The sequence below is a fragment of the Callospermophilus lateralis genome, chromosome 7 (assembly GCF_048772815.1).
Source record: "Callospermophilus lateralis isolate mCalLat2 chromosome 7, mCalLat2.hap1, whole genome shotgun sequence".
In the NCBI taxonomy this organism is placed as follows: Eukaryota; Metazoa; Chordata; class Mammalia; order Rodentia; family Sciuridae; genus Callospermophilus; species Callospermophilus lateralis.
The window spans coordinates 22870620-22885246 of NC_135311.1; the positions used below are offsets into that span (position 1 = coordinate 22870620).

Genomic DNA, 14627 nt, shown 5'->3' on the forward strand with positions numbered 1-14627 from the left:
CTTCACATAGAGAAAGCTGCAGAGAAGATGGAAAAGCAAACAAAACCTCACCATTAAATAACATGATTTATGCTACATCAGAAAACATGCTGTATACAGGTTCAAAGAGGGGTGAAATCTCAGCACTTCCAAGTGATGAATGGGAGGTATGCAAAATCATTATTCAGAAGAATGCACGATGCTTAAGGTGAAATTTATTCTTTACTTAGTTTTTACTTACTTTTTCTTTTCTCTTTCAGTGATTTGCATGGAATCAGGGCTTTATTTATGCTAAGCCAGCATTCTACCAGGGAGCCACCACCAACCATTGATTTGAAATTAACATTAAGACTAAGAGGTTACCCTACTCACAAAGATTTTTGTTGTTTTGTTAAATGATAATTTTAGAGATTGTAAGGGGTGGTAGAACTGGAAGCATGGCAATGAAAAAGGTGTTGCTCTCCACTGCCCCTGTTTTCTCCCCAGATTCCCCATGAAGATGGACCAACATTTCAGTTATGTTGCCCTAAGAAAAGCCTTCTATCCACAGGCTGGCATTGGGATCACAGCTAACACCATTCTGCTTTGCCTTCACATTGCCACGGTCTTTATGGGCCACAAGCCCAGGCTCACCGACCTCCCTGTCACCCACTTGGCCCTAACCCACATCCTCATGCTCCTCACCATGGGCCTTTTGGTGTCTACAGACATTTGGGAAACACAAGACATTCCAGGTGACTTCAAATGCAAAGTACTTGTCTTCCTGCACAAGGTCATGAGGGGGCTGTCCATCTGTACCACCTGTGTCCTGAGTGTGCTTCAGGCCATCCCCATGAGTCCCAATGGCTCCTGGTTGGCCAACTTCAAACTGACATCCAGAAATCCCATTGTGGGGCTATTTGTCTTGTTATGGGCCCTCACCATGACCCTCTCCAGTAACCTGCTCCTCTGCACTGTGGCCACACCCAATAAGACCCAGCCTGGTCTTCTGTTTCTTATTGACCACTGTTCCCTTCTGCTCATGAGCTACAGACACAGAAGCCTCTTTCTTGCCTTGGTGGCATTGAGAGATCTCTTATTTCTGGGTCTGATGGTTCTTTCAAGTGCATACATTATAAATCTTTTGCATAGACATAAAACACAAGCCATGTCTCTTCATACCTCCAGGTTTTCTCCACGAAGATCCCCAGAAGAAAGGGCCACTTACACTATTCTGTTGCTCATCAACTGCTTTGAGGTCTTGTACTGTGTGGACTCCATCTTTTCACTGATTGTAGTCATGACATGGACTGGTGACCCCATCCTGTTGTGTCTTCAAATGCTTGTGGCCAATGGCTATGGCACCATCAGTCTTTTGGTGCTGATAAGTGCTGACACACGCATAATAAAAATTGTGCAAACCAAATGGAGAGAGAAAGTTCAGCTTCTGGCTAAACTGATGTAAAGCTACTTTGCCACTCTCATAAACACATTAGCCACTTATGAATAGGCACATGTTCATATATATATTTATGAACAAATATATAATGATATATAACATCCATACACATGTTTGAATATTACTGTCATAACAAAAGAAATACTGATACAGAGTACAATGTGAATATATATCTCAATAATATTAAGCAAAGTAACCAAAATCGGATATGAAAAGTCACATAGGCTATAACTACATTGACATAAATATCAAAAGACTGGAAGTCACATAATCAGAAAAGAGAAAGGTGGTTGCCAGTGGTTGGGAGGGCATCAGAGGGTGAGCATTTGCTAACAGATACGTGGTTTTCCTCCAGTGATTGAAATGTTTAGAACAAGGTAAATCTGGTAATTCTACCACAGCATCCTATGAGAATTTAACCTCAATAAAACATAAGAGAAATCCCTGAAGACACAAAAGTTTACTCAACTAAATCTCAAGGTGATAGAGAGGAACTATGGAGTTACTGGCTCCCACAGGAACTCTGCATCTCCAACCTGAAGCATAGAGGGTAACACTGGGTTCCAGAAATCGAGACCCAACTATGTGTCAGACACTCTCTTTGCTCATTAGTTACTTTGTCCTTATATTTCCAGTATTTTGAGTTCTGTTTGGAAGAATCCTGATCTTACAGATGAGTGAACTGAGTCTGAGAGATGAGTGATTGTTCCAAGGTCACCTGCCATGTGGACCAAGGCTCTGATGATTAATATGTGTGACTTCCCATCTACTATATATCACAATAGAAAGCCAGTCAGTGGTTGTTTCTGGAAGAAAGAGGAAAAAAGAGGAAGAAATTACACAGGGCTGCCAGAAACCTTCTGGCTGTATATCAATGTTAACTATCTTGAATGTGGTGATTGTTACATTGGTAAGTAGTTACGTCAGAACTTAACAAAATATGCATTAAATATGTATAGTTCATTGTATTTTAGTATTACCTAAATAAGGTTGTTAAAAAATTGAATTAAAAAATAAATAAGCTCCTTAACAAATAAAAAAATAGGGGTTAAACGTTTGGTGAGTAAGCATAGGAAAAAATGCTCAATATTGTATGTCATTAAGGAATTACAAATTAAACACACTTCTAAGAATTTACAATATTTAAAGCCTGACAATATCAAGAACTATCAAGGTTGAAGAACAAGAGGAACTCTCATACATTGCTGGTGGAGTCACAGAAATGGACCACCACTCTGGTGGACAGTTTGATGGCTTCTTAAAAATCAAAACATAGAGTTAATATGGCCCAGGAGTCATATTCCTAGCTGTTAAGCCAATGGAGTTAAAAGCTTTTATCCACACAAGAACCTACATGTAGATACCCATAGCTTCTCCATTCATGATTGCCAAGAACTGGAAGTAACTAAGATCATCTACAGTAGCTACTTTCCTAATATTAATGAAAACACTGACACATCCATACATTGGAGTGTCATTCAGAAATTCAAAATAGAGGGCTGGGGTTGCGGCTCAGCAGTAGAGCACTCACGTAGCATGTGTGAGGTCCTGGGTTTGATCCTCAGCACCACATAAAACTAAATAAATAAATTAAAGGTATAAAAAAAGAAGCAAAATAGAAGAAAGAAAGAAATGCACTACTAAACATGAAAGGGGTGGAATCACCAGGGGAAACATTCTACCTAAAATCCTACATCTGTCTGCTTCCAACTCTTATGATATTCTGGAAAAGTCAAAACAATAGACAATAAAAACATTAAAGGTTGCCAGGAATACAGAGGGAAAGAAGAGGATGAAGGGGGAAGTACAGGGATGTTTTGGGTGGCAAATCTATTCTGTATGATGCCATCATGGTGAAAACTAACATTATACTTTATAGCGTTCACAGAACAGCAAAATGAGTATTTTAATACATAATTAAATATTACCATCAGTTGATGGTAATATTTAATTATGTATTAAATTATGTAATAATGGGGTGGTGGGGCAGCAAAATAAGAACAGAGTACTATATGCTTTGTTTTTCTGTAAATCTGTAACTCTTCCTAAAAATAAATGCTATTGAATAAAACAATCAGAACAGCTATGGGGTTTTCCTAAAGCCTTCTACCCTCTGCCCAAGGATTGGTCTTCCACAATGAACAAAGGGGCCTTTGTACTGAGAATTAATGAGTTACAACATCTTGGCCTTTTTAGTATATTTCCCTGTGAGGTTTTACCTGTCCTTTTTTGTCACTAAGTCAAGAAAATATATTTTTGCAATTTTTATCCTCTTTATTATATAACAGTGAACCAGTACCTTACATCTGTAAGATACTCATCCATCAATCAATAAGGGTTATGCATCCCTCTGCTCCATAAGAGATTCTTTCACTACTAAGCTAAAGATGCTCTAAAGGAATTTTGCTACACTCATGCTTGAAAAAAAATGATTTAAGATAGTTTTGTTTAAAAAGTTAACCTCACTTCTAATATGCTCCATATAAAATGATAATACTTTACTTATCCAACAAAACTCTGGTTGGAATAAATAAAGATAATTCATGTAAAGAGATTCTGAAGGGTGTCTAGGTTGGTTCCATTGTTTAGCTATTGTGAATTGTGCTGCCATAAACATTGATGCAGCTTTCCTACACTGTGGCCACACCCAACAAAACCAATCTGGTCTCCTCTTTGTCACTTATCATTGTTCCTTTCTGCCCATGAGCTACATACACAGAAGTTTCTTTATTTGTCTTGTGGCATGCAAATATATCTTCTATGTGGGGCTTATGGGTCTTTCAGGTAGATACATGGTAATTCTGTTGTACAAATGCACAGTGGGTCCAAAATCTTCACAGTCCGACATTCTCTTTCAAACGCTCCCCAGAACAAGGCCCACACATACCACTCTTCTGCTTTTCAGCTGACTTGTCATCCTGTACTGTGCAGACAACATCATTTTATTGTTCACAAGCTTGACATGGACTAGCAACTCCATCCTGATATGTATCCAGGTGCTTGTGGTCAATGGCTATGGCATGTCAATCCTCTGGTGCTGATCAGTGCTGATACAAAAATTATAACAATTATTAAAAACCACCTGGATTTGAGCTGGGGTTGGTTGTAGCTCAGAGATAGAGCACTTTCCTAACACATGTGAGGAGCTGTATTTGATTCTCAGTACCATATAAAAATAAATAAACACATTTTTTCTGTCTGTAATTACAAATATTGTTTAAAAAAACCATATGGTAGAAGAAAGGGTCAGCTTCTGACAAAACTTATCTAAAGCATTTTCCACTCTTATTAGAACAAGCTTAAATATTTTGCAGAATTTTTGTCTATGAAAAATATTGTTAGGATTGGAAATGATAGTCATACCAAAGTACTCTATCTGGCTAGCAAGATATTTCTTTGTCTTAAATCTGTTTCAGTGTCCTCATTAACATGCATATGAATTTTTCAGTTTTTTTTTAAATTTTGCATGTCACATCTTTATTCTGAGATTATTTACTTTCTCGTGCACTATATTTTTTGATAATGCTTTCAGTGAATATTCATTAGAAATATGTTTTGCTTTAGGTCTAGCATATCAAAATTGTACACTTTGTTAAAATATATAATAGCAGTCAGGCCTGGGAATGCTCACCTATACTTCCAGCTACTTGGGAATCTGAGACGAGAAGATCACAACTTTGAGGTCCATGTGGACAACTCAGTGAGAACCTGTCGCAATACAAAAAATGAAGAAGGTCAGGGGAAAAAGCTCAGTTCTAAACCGCCCTGAGTAAAATCCTCTGTACCCAAAGTAAATAAATAAATGAACAAGACAGCACCTTACACTGAATAAGATGGTCATGAAGTGGAAAAAAAAAAGAAAAATGACAGCTCTAGCAAAGAATGTAGAGAAACTGCAATCCACATACATTTCTGGGAAGACTGACAAATGATAACTTTGACGATTCTTTAAAATGTTTAACACAGAATTCTTTTGTGGTCCATGAATTTTACTCCTAGCTGTATACCCAAAGAAATTGAAAACAGGCACTCAAACACTTGAAAATGAAAGTTCACAGTAGCTCCATTCATGCTAGTGAAAAGGAAACAATAGTTGGATGCAGCCTGTAACCCAGGGAGACTGAGGCAGAAGGATCATGAGTTCAAAGCCAGCCTCAGCAGAGTAGTGAGGTTCTTAAACTCAGTGAGACCTTGTCTTTAAATAAAATATGGAAAGTGCTGGGGATGTGGCTCAGTGGTTGTGTGCCCATGGGTTCAATCCTCAGTATCAAAAATAAATAAACAATAACCCAATGTTCATCAACACATGAATGGGTAAATAAAATATGATATTTTATACACATATACAGTAAAATATTACTGTGCCATAAAGATGAATGAAATTCTGATACAGGCTACAACATGGAAAAATTGTTAAAATATTAAACTAAACAAAATCAGATGTCCTCAATTACATATGACTCTATTCATGTGAATTATGCAGAATATATAATATAAGCACGCAGAAAAATAGCAGGATAGTTGGCAGGATCTGGGAGGACAAAAAGTAAATGATCACTTAATGAATACTTGATTTTTTGAGGCAATTAAAAGATGGGAGCAAAATACAATGGGGATTACAGGACAACACTGTATGCATTCCTAAATATGTATTGTTAAATGGTCAAAAATATGAAAATTTAAACTAAATAAAAATACACACAGAAAACAGTGGGATCACAAAGCTGTACAAGCATTCTGAAACACAATTTGATATCTTCTTATAAAACTAAACATAGTCTTACACAAGATACAGAAAGCACATTCCTAGCTGTTTCTCCAATGGATGGAAAGCTGATATTTTTGCCAGCCCTTTTATTCATAATTGCCAAGAACAGGAAGCAACCATGAAAGCCTTTGGTAAATATGTTCTTCTTATGATCTATAAACTTGTTACCCATCCACACCATGGAATATCAGACAGCATTAAAAACAAATGGGCTAATCAACATGTAACCACATAAACCTATCCCCAGGGGAAACAGCTGGTCTAAAATGCAGCATTTCTGTGACTCCAACTATGACTCCACCAAAAGGTAAAAAATAAACCATGAAAAACTAAAGTTTGCCACGAATTCAGGGAAATGGGGAAAGTGAACATCTGAAGGAGGAGATCCTCAGGGTGGTGAACCTTTTCTGTAAGCTCCAATGACGGTGGATACTCCACACTATGCTTTCGCCAATACTCACAGAACTACAAAACAAGTAGGTTAATAATGACGTATCAATATTGCTATCCTTATATTGGTCCAATAATTATGACAAACTTACCACAGCAAAGCAAGATGTAAATAATAGAGAAAACTTTTAATGGCTAGGCTTGGGGGAACTCTATACTACATTACTCATTTTTTGTGAATGTATCTCTGATCTTAATTAAAAAATAAATAAAGTCAATCAATTAACAGAATACACACACTAGTTTTCATAGCTTCAGCCATACTCTCTGCAGAATGGGTCTTTCCTCAGTGAACTCAGATGTCTTCACACTGAGAATTAATGTGGCACAAGCACCCAGCCTAATTTTTACTGCATTTCCTTTTTGAGTTTTTGGTGGTTCTTTTCTACAAGTAAGTCAGAATATTTATTTTCAAAATGTTCACTCTGGGGATCCAAGATGACAAATGATAGGGAAGCTGCATTCCCTATCACTCCATGACTCCAAATTCAAGAAGAGGAAATATTGTCTCTCTATGAGGCTGCCCTTGGTCCTCATAAACATCACATCCTAGTGTTTGCCCATCTATCCCCTGATGTTTGCCCCCAGTTTATCCACCATGACTACCTGCCATTTGTCTGTTTACCCGCCTTCTGCCCACCCATTGCCCACCTTGCACCTACCTGTCACCTGCTGCCTGATATACACCTGCTGTTCACTATTGGCCCACAGACTGCTCACAGAATGCCCATGGATTGCCAGCTGCCCACTGCCTGGTGCTGCCTGGATCTCCATTGTCAGGGTACCCACAGGTTGATTACATGCAGCCACCACCATCTTGAGACACAAATTAGGGCCTGGAAGTTCAGGGCCAAGGGGCCTGCAGGTTTGCCACCACCACAGCCACCATCTTGGAGCATTCGCACCTCAGTCTGGGACACAGGCCAGGGCCTGGAGATATATTATTGGGAGATTACAGTTCTGGTTGCAACTGAGGTCTTCCTGTGGGGTGTGCTAGCTGCTGCCATCTGGCTGCCTCTTTGCAGAGTGGCTCTATTGGGTGAGTGCTTCCCTGGTCATCTCTCTGTAAGTAGAAATGCCACTGAGGTTTTGGAATTGCAGCAAGGCAGAGCCTGGGGGATCTGGAGCCCACATCTATCACATTGCAGCTGGGTCTGTGTGAGCCAGTCAGGACCTAGCCAGACTGTAGAAAGCCAGAGACTGGGGGCAGTTTTCGGGAGGAACACAGGTTGGAGTAACTGGAGAAAACCAGGCTCTCTCCAGCTCAGTGAGTCCTGAGGTATCAAGAGATGAAAGGTTCCAGCTAAAATGGTGGAAGAGATGGGAAGAAGTTGTGAGGGCCTCTAGCTATCTGCTCACCCAGCCAACAGGTCAAGCACCACCAGACTGGAGCTACCATCAAACTTCAGGCAACCCATGTATTAATGGAGGAGGGAAACTGAGAAAGGTTTTGAAGGCCAAAATAAACAATTATTTAATTTCCCATGGAGATTTTTCTTTTCTTTTTGCCCTGTCTCTCATATGTCTACTGTCTTTGAATCCAAATATTTTTCATGCATCAATTTATTGAGGAATGGGATGTCAGAATAGTATATTACAATTTTGTTATGTGTTCTTATATATTTTACTTTTTAAAAAATCTGCAGATATTTTTTCTCTCACCTCTCTCTCTCCCTGTATTCTCTTTCTCACTCCTCTCATGCTAATACTCACCCTCTATTAATTTCTCCTTCTTTCTTTGTATAAATTTTTACCTCTTTCTTCACTCCTTCTCCCTCATGAGCATCACATCCTATGCTACTTCTGTTCCCTCTTTGTCCATCATTTAAAATGGTAAATCCTTTTAGCAAACTTACTGTGTATATTGTAGACAGTTATTGAACACATAATTTCTGTTTATTGCAACAAAACTGTGGATGCCTTAGTAGGAGCTATTTGGTTTAAAGTTGTATACTGTTTGCATTGGGTGCTGTGAACATTTTTCTCCCCCTTAAAGTGAGGTAAAGGAAGCTTCACGGACACTATAGACAACAAGGTAAAAACTGTACTGCATAAGATCCATACTGCTAGATGGGAGGACACACAATCACATGAAACAAAAAAAGGGAACAAAAAAACTCAAAGAAACCAAGATGTCCCAACAGTAGAACCCATTGACAACACAGTAGAAGATATGACAGAGAAGGAATTTAGAAGGTATATAGTTAGACAGATCTTTAAATAAATTAGGGTATCACAGAGAAAATATAAGAAGTGAAAGATTATTTCAATAAAAAGGCAAAGATTATAAACGTAATCAAGCAGAAATTCTCTAATAAAGGAAAGAATACATCAAATTAAAAATTCAATGGAAAGTGTCACCAACAAACTAGATCATTCAGAAGGCAGAACCTCAGGCAATAAAGACAAAATATGCACTCTTGAAAATAAAATTGGCCACACAGAGAAGATGATAAGAAACCATGAAAAGAACTCCCAGAAAATACATAGAAACATAAAAGGCCAAATTTAAGATTTATCAGAATAGACAAAAGTGAGGAGGAATGCACAATCTTTTCAATGAAATAATATCAAAAAATTCCCAAATCTGAAGAATGAAATGGAAAATCACAGCACACTAAATGTACAAAATCACAGCAGAACTACACCAAAGCACAAGATACTGAGAATGATGAACGTATGGAATAGGATAGAATTCTAAAGGCTGTCAGTGGAAAAATCAAATTACATATAGTGAGAAAACTCTTCAGATCTTAGCTGATTTCTCAACCCAGGCTCTCAAACCAGGAGGTCATGGATAACATGTATCAAGCTCTGGAAAAAAAAATGGGTGCCAGCCAAGAATTTTATATCCACCAAAACTAAGCTTCAGGTATGAAGATGAAATGAAAACCTTCCATGATAATGAAAAAAAAATTAAAAATCACACTACTAGAAAACCTGCACTACAGAACATTCTCAGAAAAATATTCATAGAGAGGAAATAAAAAAGTGAAAAACAGCCAAAGGAGAAAATATACTAAAGGAAAAGTTAATCAAGGAAGAAACTAAGTCACGTTTAAAAAAAATAAGCCAAAATGACCAGAAATACAAATTGTATCTCAAAAATGACCCTGGATGTCAATGGGCCTAAACTCTTCAATTGAAAGACATACAATGGAGACTGGATTTTTAAAAAATACTAACAATATGTTGTCTTCAAGTGACTCACCTTCTAGGAAAAAACACTCACAGACTGAAGGTGAAGAATTAGGAAAAAACATTCTTCACATGGAGTACATAAACAAGCAGGAAACTCCATTCTCATATCGCATAAAGTGGACTGAAAGCCACAGTTAGTCAGAAGGGATTAATAAAAAAATTACATACTGCTTAAGGGAATCATACATCAATAATCCTAAATATATATATGCCTCAAACAATAGAGCATCTATGTACATCAAACAAATTCTTCTTAATTTCAAGAATAAACTAGAGCATAACACATTAATATTTGGTGGATTTAACACACCTCTCTCACCACTAGGTAGGTCTTCCAACAAAAGCTAAACAAAAAAATTATAGAACTAAATAATAAAATCAATAACTTACCCTTAACAGATATATACAGAGTGTTTTATCCATCATTGAGTGAATACACTTTTTTCTCAGCAGCACATCAATCTTTCTGTAAAATAGATTATGTGTTATGCCACAAAAAATCTCATAACAAATACAAAAAAAGAGACATACTGCCCAGCATTCTCTCAAATCATAATGGAATAAAACTAGAAATCAACATTAAGTTAAAATATAGAGACAACTCCAATACATGGAGACTAAATAATATGCTATCAAATGAGTGATGGATAGCAGAACAAATCATGAATAACATTCAAAAACATTCACTGTTATTATTGAGAAATGATTTTTATTCACTTTCATTTTGATTCACTTCTGTTTTTAATTTGAATTAGTTTCTTCATTGATTGACTCTTCTTTTAGGGTAGTTCCTCCATTTGCTGGCTTTCACTTCTATTTTTCCTTCATCTTCAGGTACTATTTATTTGAGGCCACATATTTGGCAAAATTGGCAAAACTCAGAAGGTCAAGGGTCAAGTTTTTCTCTCATTTGTGAAAACCAGAGAAGGAAAATGGCAAAGAAAGACCGAGAGAGAATCTCATGAATATCTTAAGGGAGATCAGTCGTGAAAAGGAAAGGGACCAGGGAGGAAGCAAGATGGAAGTGGAAATACTGGAAAATGACATTGGCCAAATTATATTGGTATGCTGTGCACATGTATGAACATGTAACAATAAATCCCACCATATATACAACTATAGTACACCAATTAAATGTGGAAAAATAACTGTGGCTAACATTATTATCAAAGGTAGACATTTTTGTTGTTGCTGTTGTTGTTATTGTTGTTTTTATCAAGGTAATAGTAGCTACTTGGCAGGCCAAATTTGACAGAAGAGGGTTCTCTTTGCTGTTACTGAGGTGGGAAGGAGAGAGTCCTGGGTGACTGACATCTGATACTCTCACACCACCTGCTCATGCCTGAGCTACACTCTACAGAAGCTACATTGTTACTTCCAAGCTCAGCCAGTGGCTCATGCAGGTTCTGTGATAAAATTGTCTTTAACAGTGAAACAGACCAGCCACAAATTCACATAAGACTTGGGTGAGGGAGATGTTGGAGTGCCCTAACAAGGTGGGCTAGTTAAGAACCCACAGATATTGAAGGGAGTAATGAATGACATAATGAAGAGGAGACTTGTGATTTTCTCTCTGCCCATTTAAGGCATTCCCGTTAGTCTCTGAACTCCCCCTTCCTTCCTGAGGTCATTGGATCTTTAGTTCTAATCTCCCACACTCCTTCCCTTCCTCCCTTCTTTCCTTTGCAGCAGGAGGTCTCTGTTCGGTGTCCATAATTTCTGCTCATAACCACTTAGAAATCAAAGCTTAACCTAAGAAATGGTCATTTATATTGGGGTGTCAGGATTCTGAGATGTTTTCAGTAGACAGACCCAAGAAATATGTGTATTATTTATATGTGTTATAAATATGTTATTTATAAATAAATGTTAATAAATGCATTTCCATTCACATATAACATTGGTTTTTGTACTTCATTTTATTTCATACCAGGGCATACCTGTTTTGGGCCAACATGAGGGGAATTTGATTTGTTCATTATGATTGGAACCCAGGAAAAAAAAAAAAAAAACAGGCTCCTCTGACCTTGGAAATTGAGAGCTACACAGAAAAAGTTTTCATCCAGATGGGGCTTGTTTACCACTGTCTGAGGATGAAAGAAGTATTTGTCTTTGCTTTGAAGATCCCTCTCTGCCTAATGGAAGACAGGTGCTGTCAGTCTTCAGATGCAACACCAAGATTAGCAGTCCACTGAGAGATGAGCTAAGGCTGTCTGTGCCATATAACATCACCTTGGAGACCTCAGATTCAAATCTGAGTGGAAGACAAAGCTGAAGAGGCATCTGGAGAGGTGCTGAAGGAAGGCATTTTGAAGTCTGATTTCTACTTCTTCTTATCCAGGACACAGGTATTTGTTCCTAATATGCTGCAGCACATCTTTTCAGCCTTTGCAGCATTATTATTTGCTTAAAATTTCACAATTGTAATTCATGTTATTATAATTCATAGTATTACAGGTTTTACTATCTTAAGTGTAATTTTTACACTATAAATACTCACAAGTGATAATAATTTCAAAGCCTTGTAATTTTTAATTTCACCATAATTTCAAAAGAATAAAATGTTTCAAGTGCTGCTTTGGTAATTCATAAGATCAAAGATAAACCTACTAAAAATTGAACACAATGTTTTATTTTTAGTAGTCACTTCAAACATGAGTACCATGTGTTAACATGAAAAAATTTGATATTGCTTTGTTTCAAAATGTTGCTGGCTTTACTACATCTAAATGTTCTTATCTTCATATTTACCACATATAGACTTTCTTCTATATTTATGCATGTATTAAGCATGCATTATGAAAGATCCCAGGGATACAAAAGGACAGAAAAATATACTAACCTTAAATTTTTAATGTAATAAAATATTGTTTTCAGGACTTGACATAGAGATGATGATGTATACAACCAAAGGCCTATTTATCTGGCAAGAGTTTATTTCCCCTTATGTGAGAAGTTGTTGTTCCTTGATATCTGACATATATCTGGAATGCACACCTTTTCCCAGCTTTTGACTTATTCTTTACTAATGCACAATCATTAATGGAGGATATAGAGTTTAACACCAGAATTCGCCATATCTAGTCATCCAATTATTCTAATATTCACTGAATTATTATAAAAAATAAGATGAATTTATAACAATCTAAAAAATGTATTTGATCTTTTCATCAAGAATATATTATCTTCTGAGACCTCATGTATAATGACATAAAAAATTAAATTTAAATTTAAAATTAAAAAAAGAATATATCATCTTCTAAAGAAATTTTTGCTACTCCTACCTTCCAAATTTCAAATGGTGATGCTTGCAATTGAAAATTTTCTTCACAAAAATATTTTCTGAGCTCAGTATGATTACCATCACTGAATGATCACAACTTCACATTTCAAGTAGGGAAGTTAACCCTCTCCTAAAGAAATTAGTGACTTGTAAAGAGGAAAATGGTAACTGGATCATCACAAAAAAGATGATTCCCATCCTGGGTCCAAAATATGTGAATCCACCTATTGGTGAAAGAATCATACAGCTTGGGAAGTGGATAGATTTTCTGAAAAAATACTCAAAGGTTTGGGAGCCTATTTCTGAGAGCATAGGTGTCTCATGGGGTCTTCGTAAATGTGCTGGTAGAGGCATCTTAGGTAAAAGAATATTCTGGCATCATAAAAACATCAATTAATATGGAAGACTTCCAGTGTCCTTAAATTTATTCATTGGGACTATCCTTTTTCCTCCTTAGTGACAGAAGTGCAAGTTGCAGTGTAATAGGTCAAATTTGAAAGGTCCCAATACCAATGCCTAGAGTCTAGTTTGAAATACTTGATTTCCTTTGAAATCAATGCTGCACTACATTGATTATGTAAGTGCGTGACCTGTACTCTTCTGATGACAGACGGGAGGACTGATCACTTGGTGTAATAAAGTCTCCAAAACAATGTTCTTTTCTATAAATACATCTAGTCCTAACATTTGGGTTTCCAGCTAACTTCAGTCTTCTGTTTATGACAGAACTCCTCCTATTTTACCATTTCCTAAACCTACAATATTGTCTTCAGTTTTACTTCATAAATCACACAAACACCCTAGGGTAGGAGATATTACAACAGCAAAAAAAAAAATGTTGTCTCTACTTTTCACAGGATCCATGTTTTAAATCAAAAGTATCTCATGATTTTCATGCAGCACATGATATTCATACATTCCCTCTGTCAAAGTGGATTCCCTTGATTGAGTCCCTTGCATTTCTCTGTATGTCTTTCTAAGATTGTTGCCTTGATTTCAGGAGCTTTGTGTCAAAATTCTGGATTCTCAATAACCCTGCCATCCATTAGAAATTTATTTTGACACAATTGGGAAAATTTTGATTATTAAAATCATTATTCCATTATTCTTATTAACCATATGGAAACTGAGTAGTTATTACTACTTTCACAATATTATCAAAAACTCTTAATGAATTACTAATATTAAAAAATTGCATAAAATGCTAGAATTGAAATCATGACCTTATCATTCTGTGTGACTTCTTACCATATTCCTACAGAATTCCAGATACACATGAAAAATTAGCTAAGAAGACTTGAGAAATTCAGTTTCTTTTTGGAGCAGCTGAACGTCTTTCAGGGTATGACTGAATACCTTGTAAAAGACATTTTAAGTAAAGGATACTCCAGCTCACCCTGACAGAGGATCTCTTTTATCTTCTAATACACAGGTCTGTGTATTAGAAATCATAAAAAATGGCATTTTGTTACTGATAAGTGAGAAAAAGGTCTACTAGCTCTCCCCAT

General features: G+C 36.7%; 1 protein-coding gene across 1 annotated transcript; it reads left to right on the top strand.

The window, feature by feature from the left end:
• The first annotated feature begins 478 nt into the window (after window positions 1-478).
• On the top strand, window positions 479-1423 carry LOC143404102 (putative vomeronasal receptor-like protein 4). The gene has a single exon (XM_076862431.1). It carries the CDS (start codon window positions 479-481, stop codon window positions 1421-1423), a length of 945 nt encoding a protein of 314 aa, XP_076718546.1.
• The last annotated feature ends 13204 nt before the right edge of the window (window positions 1424-14627 follow it).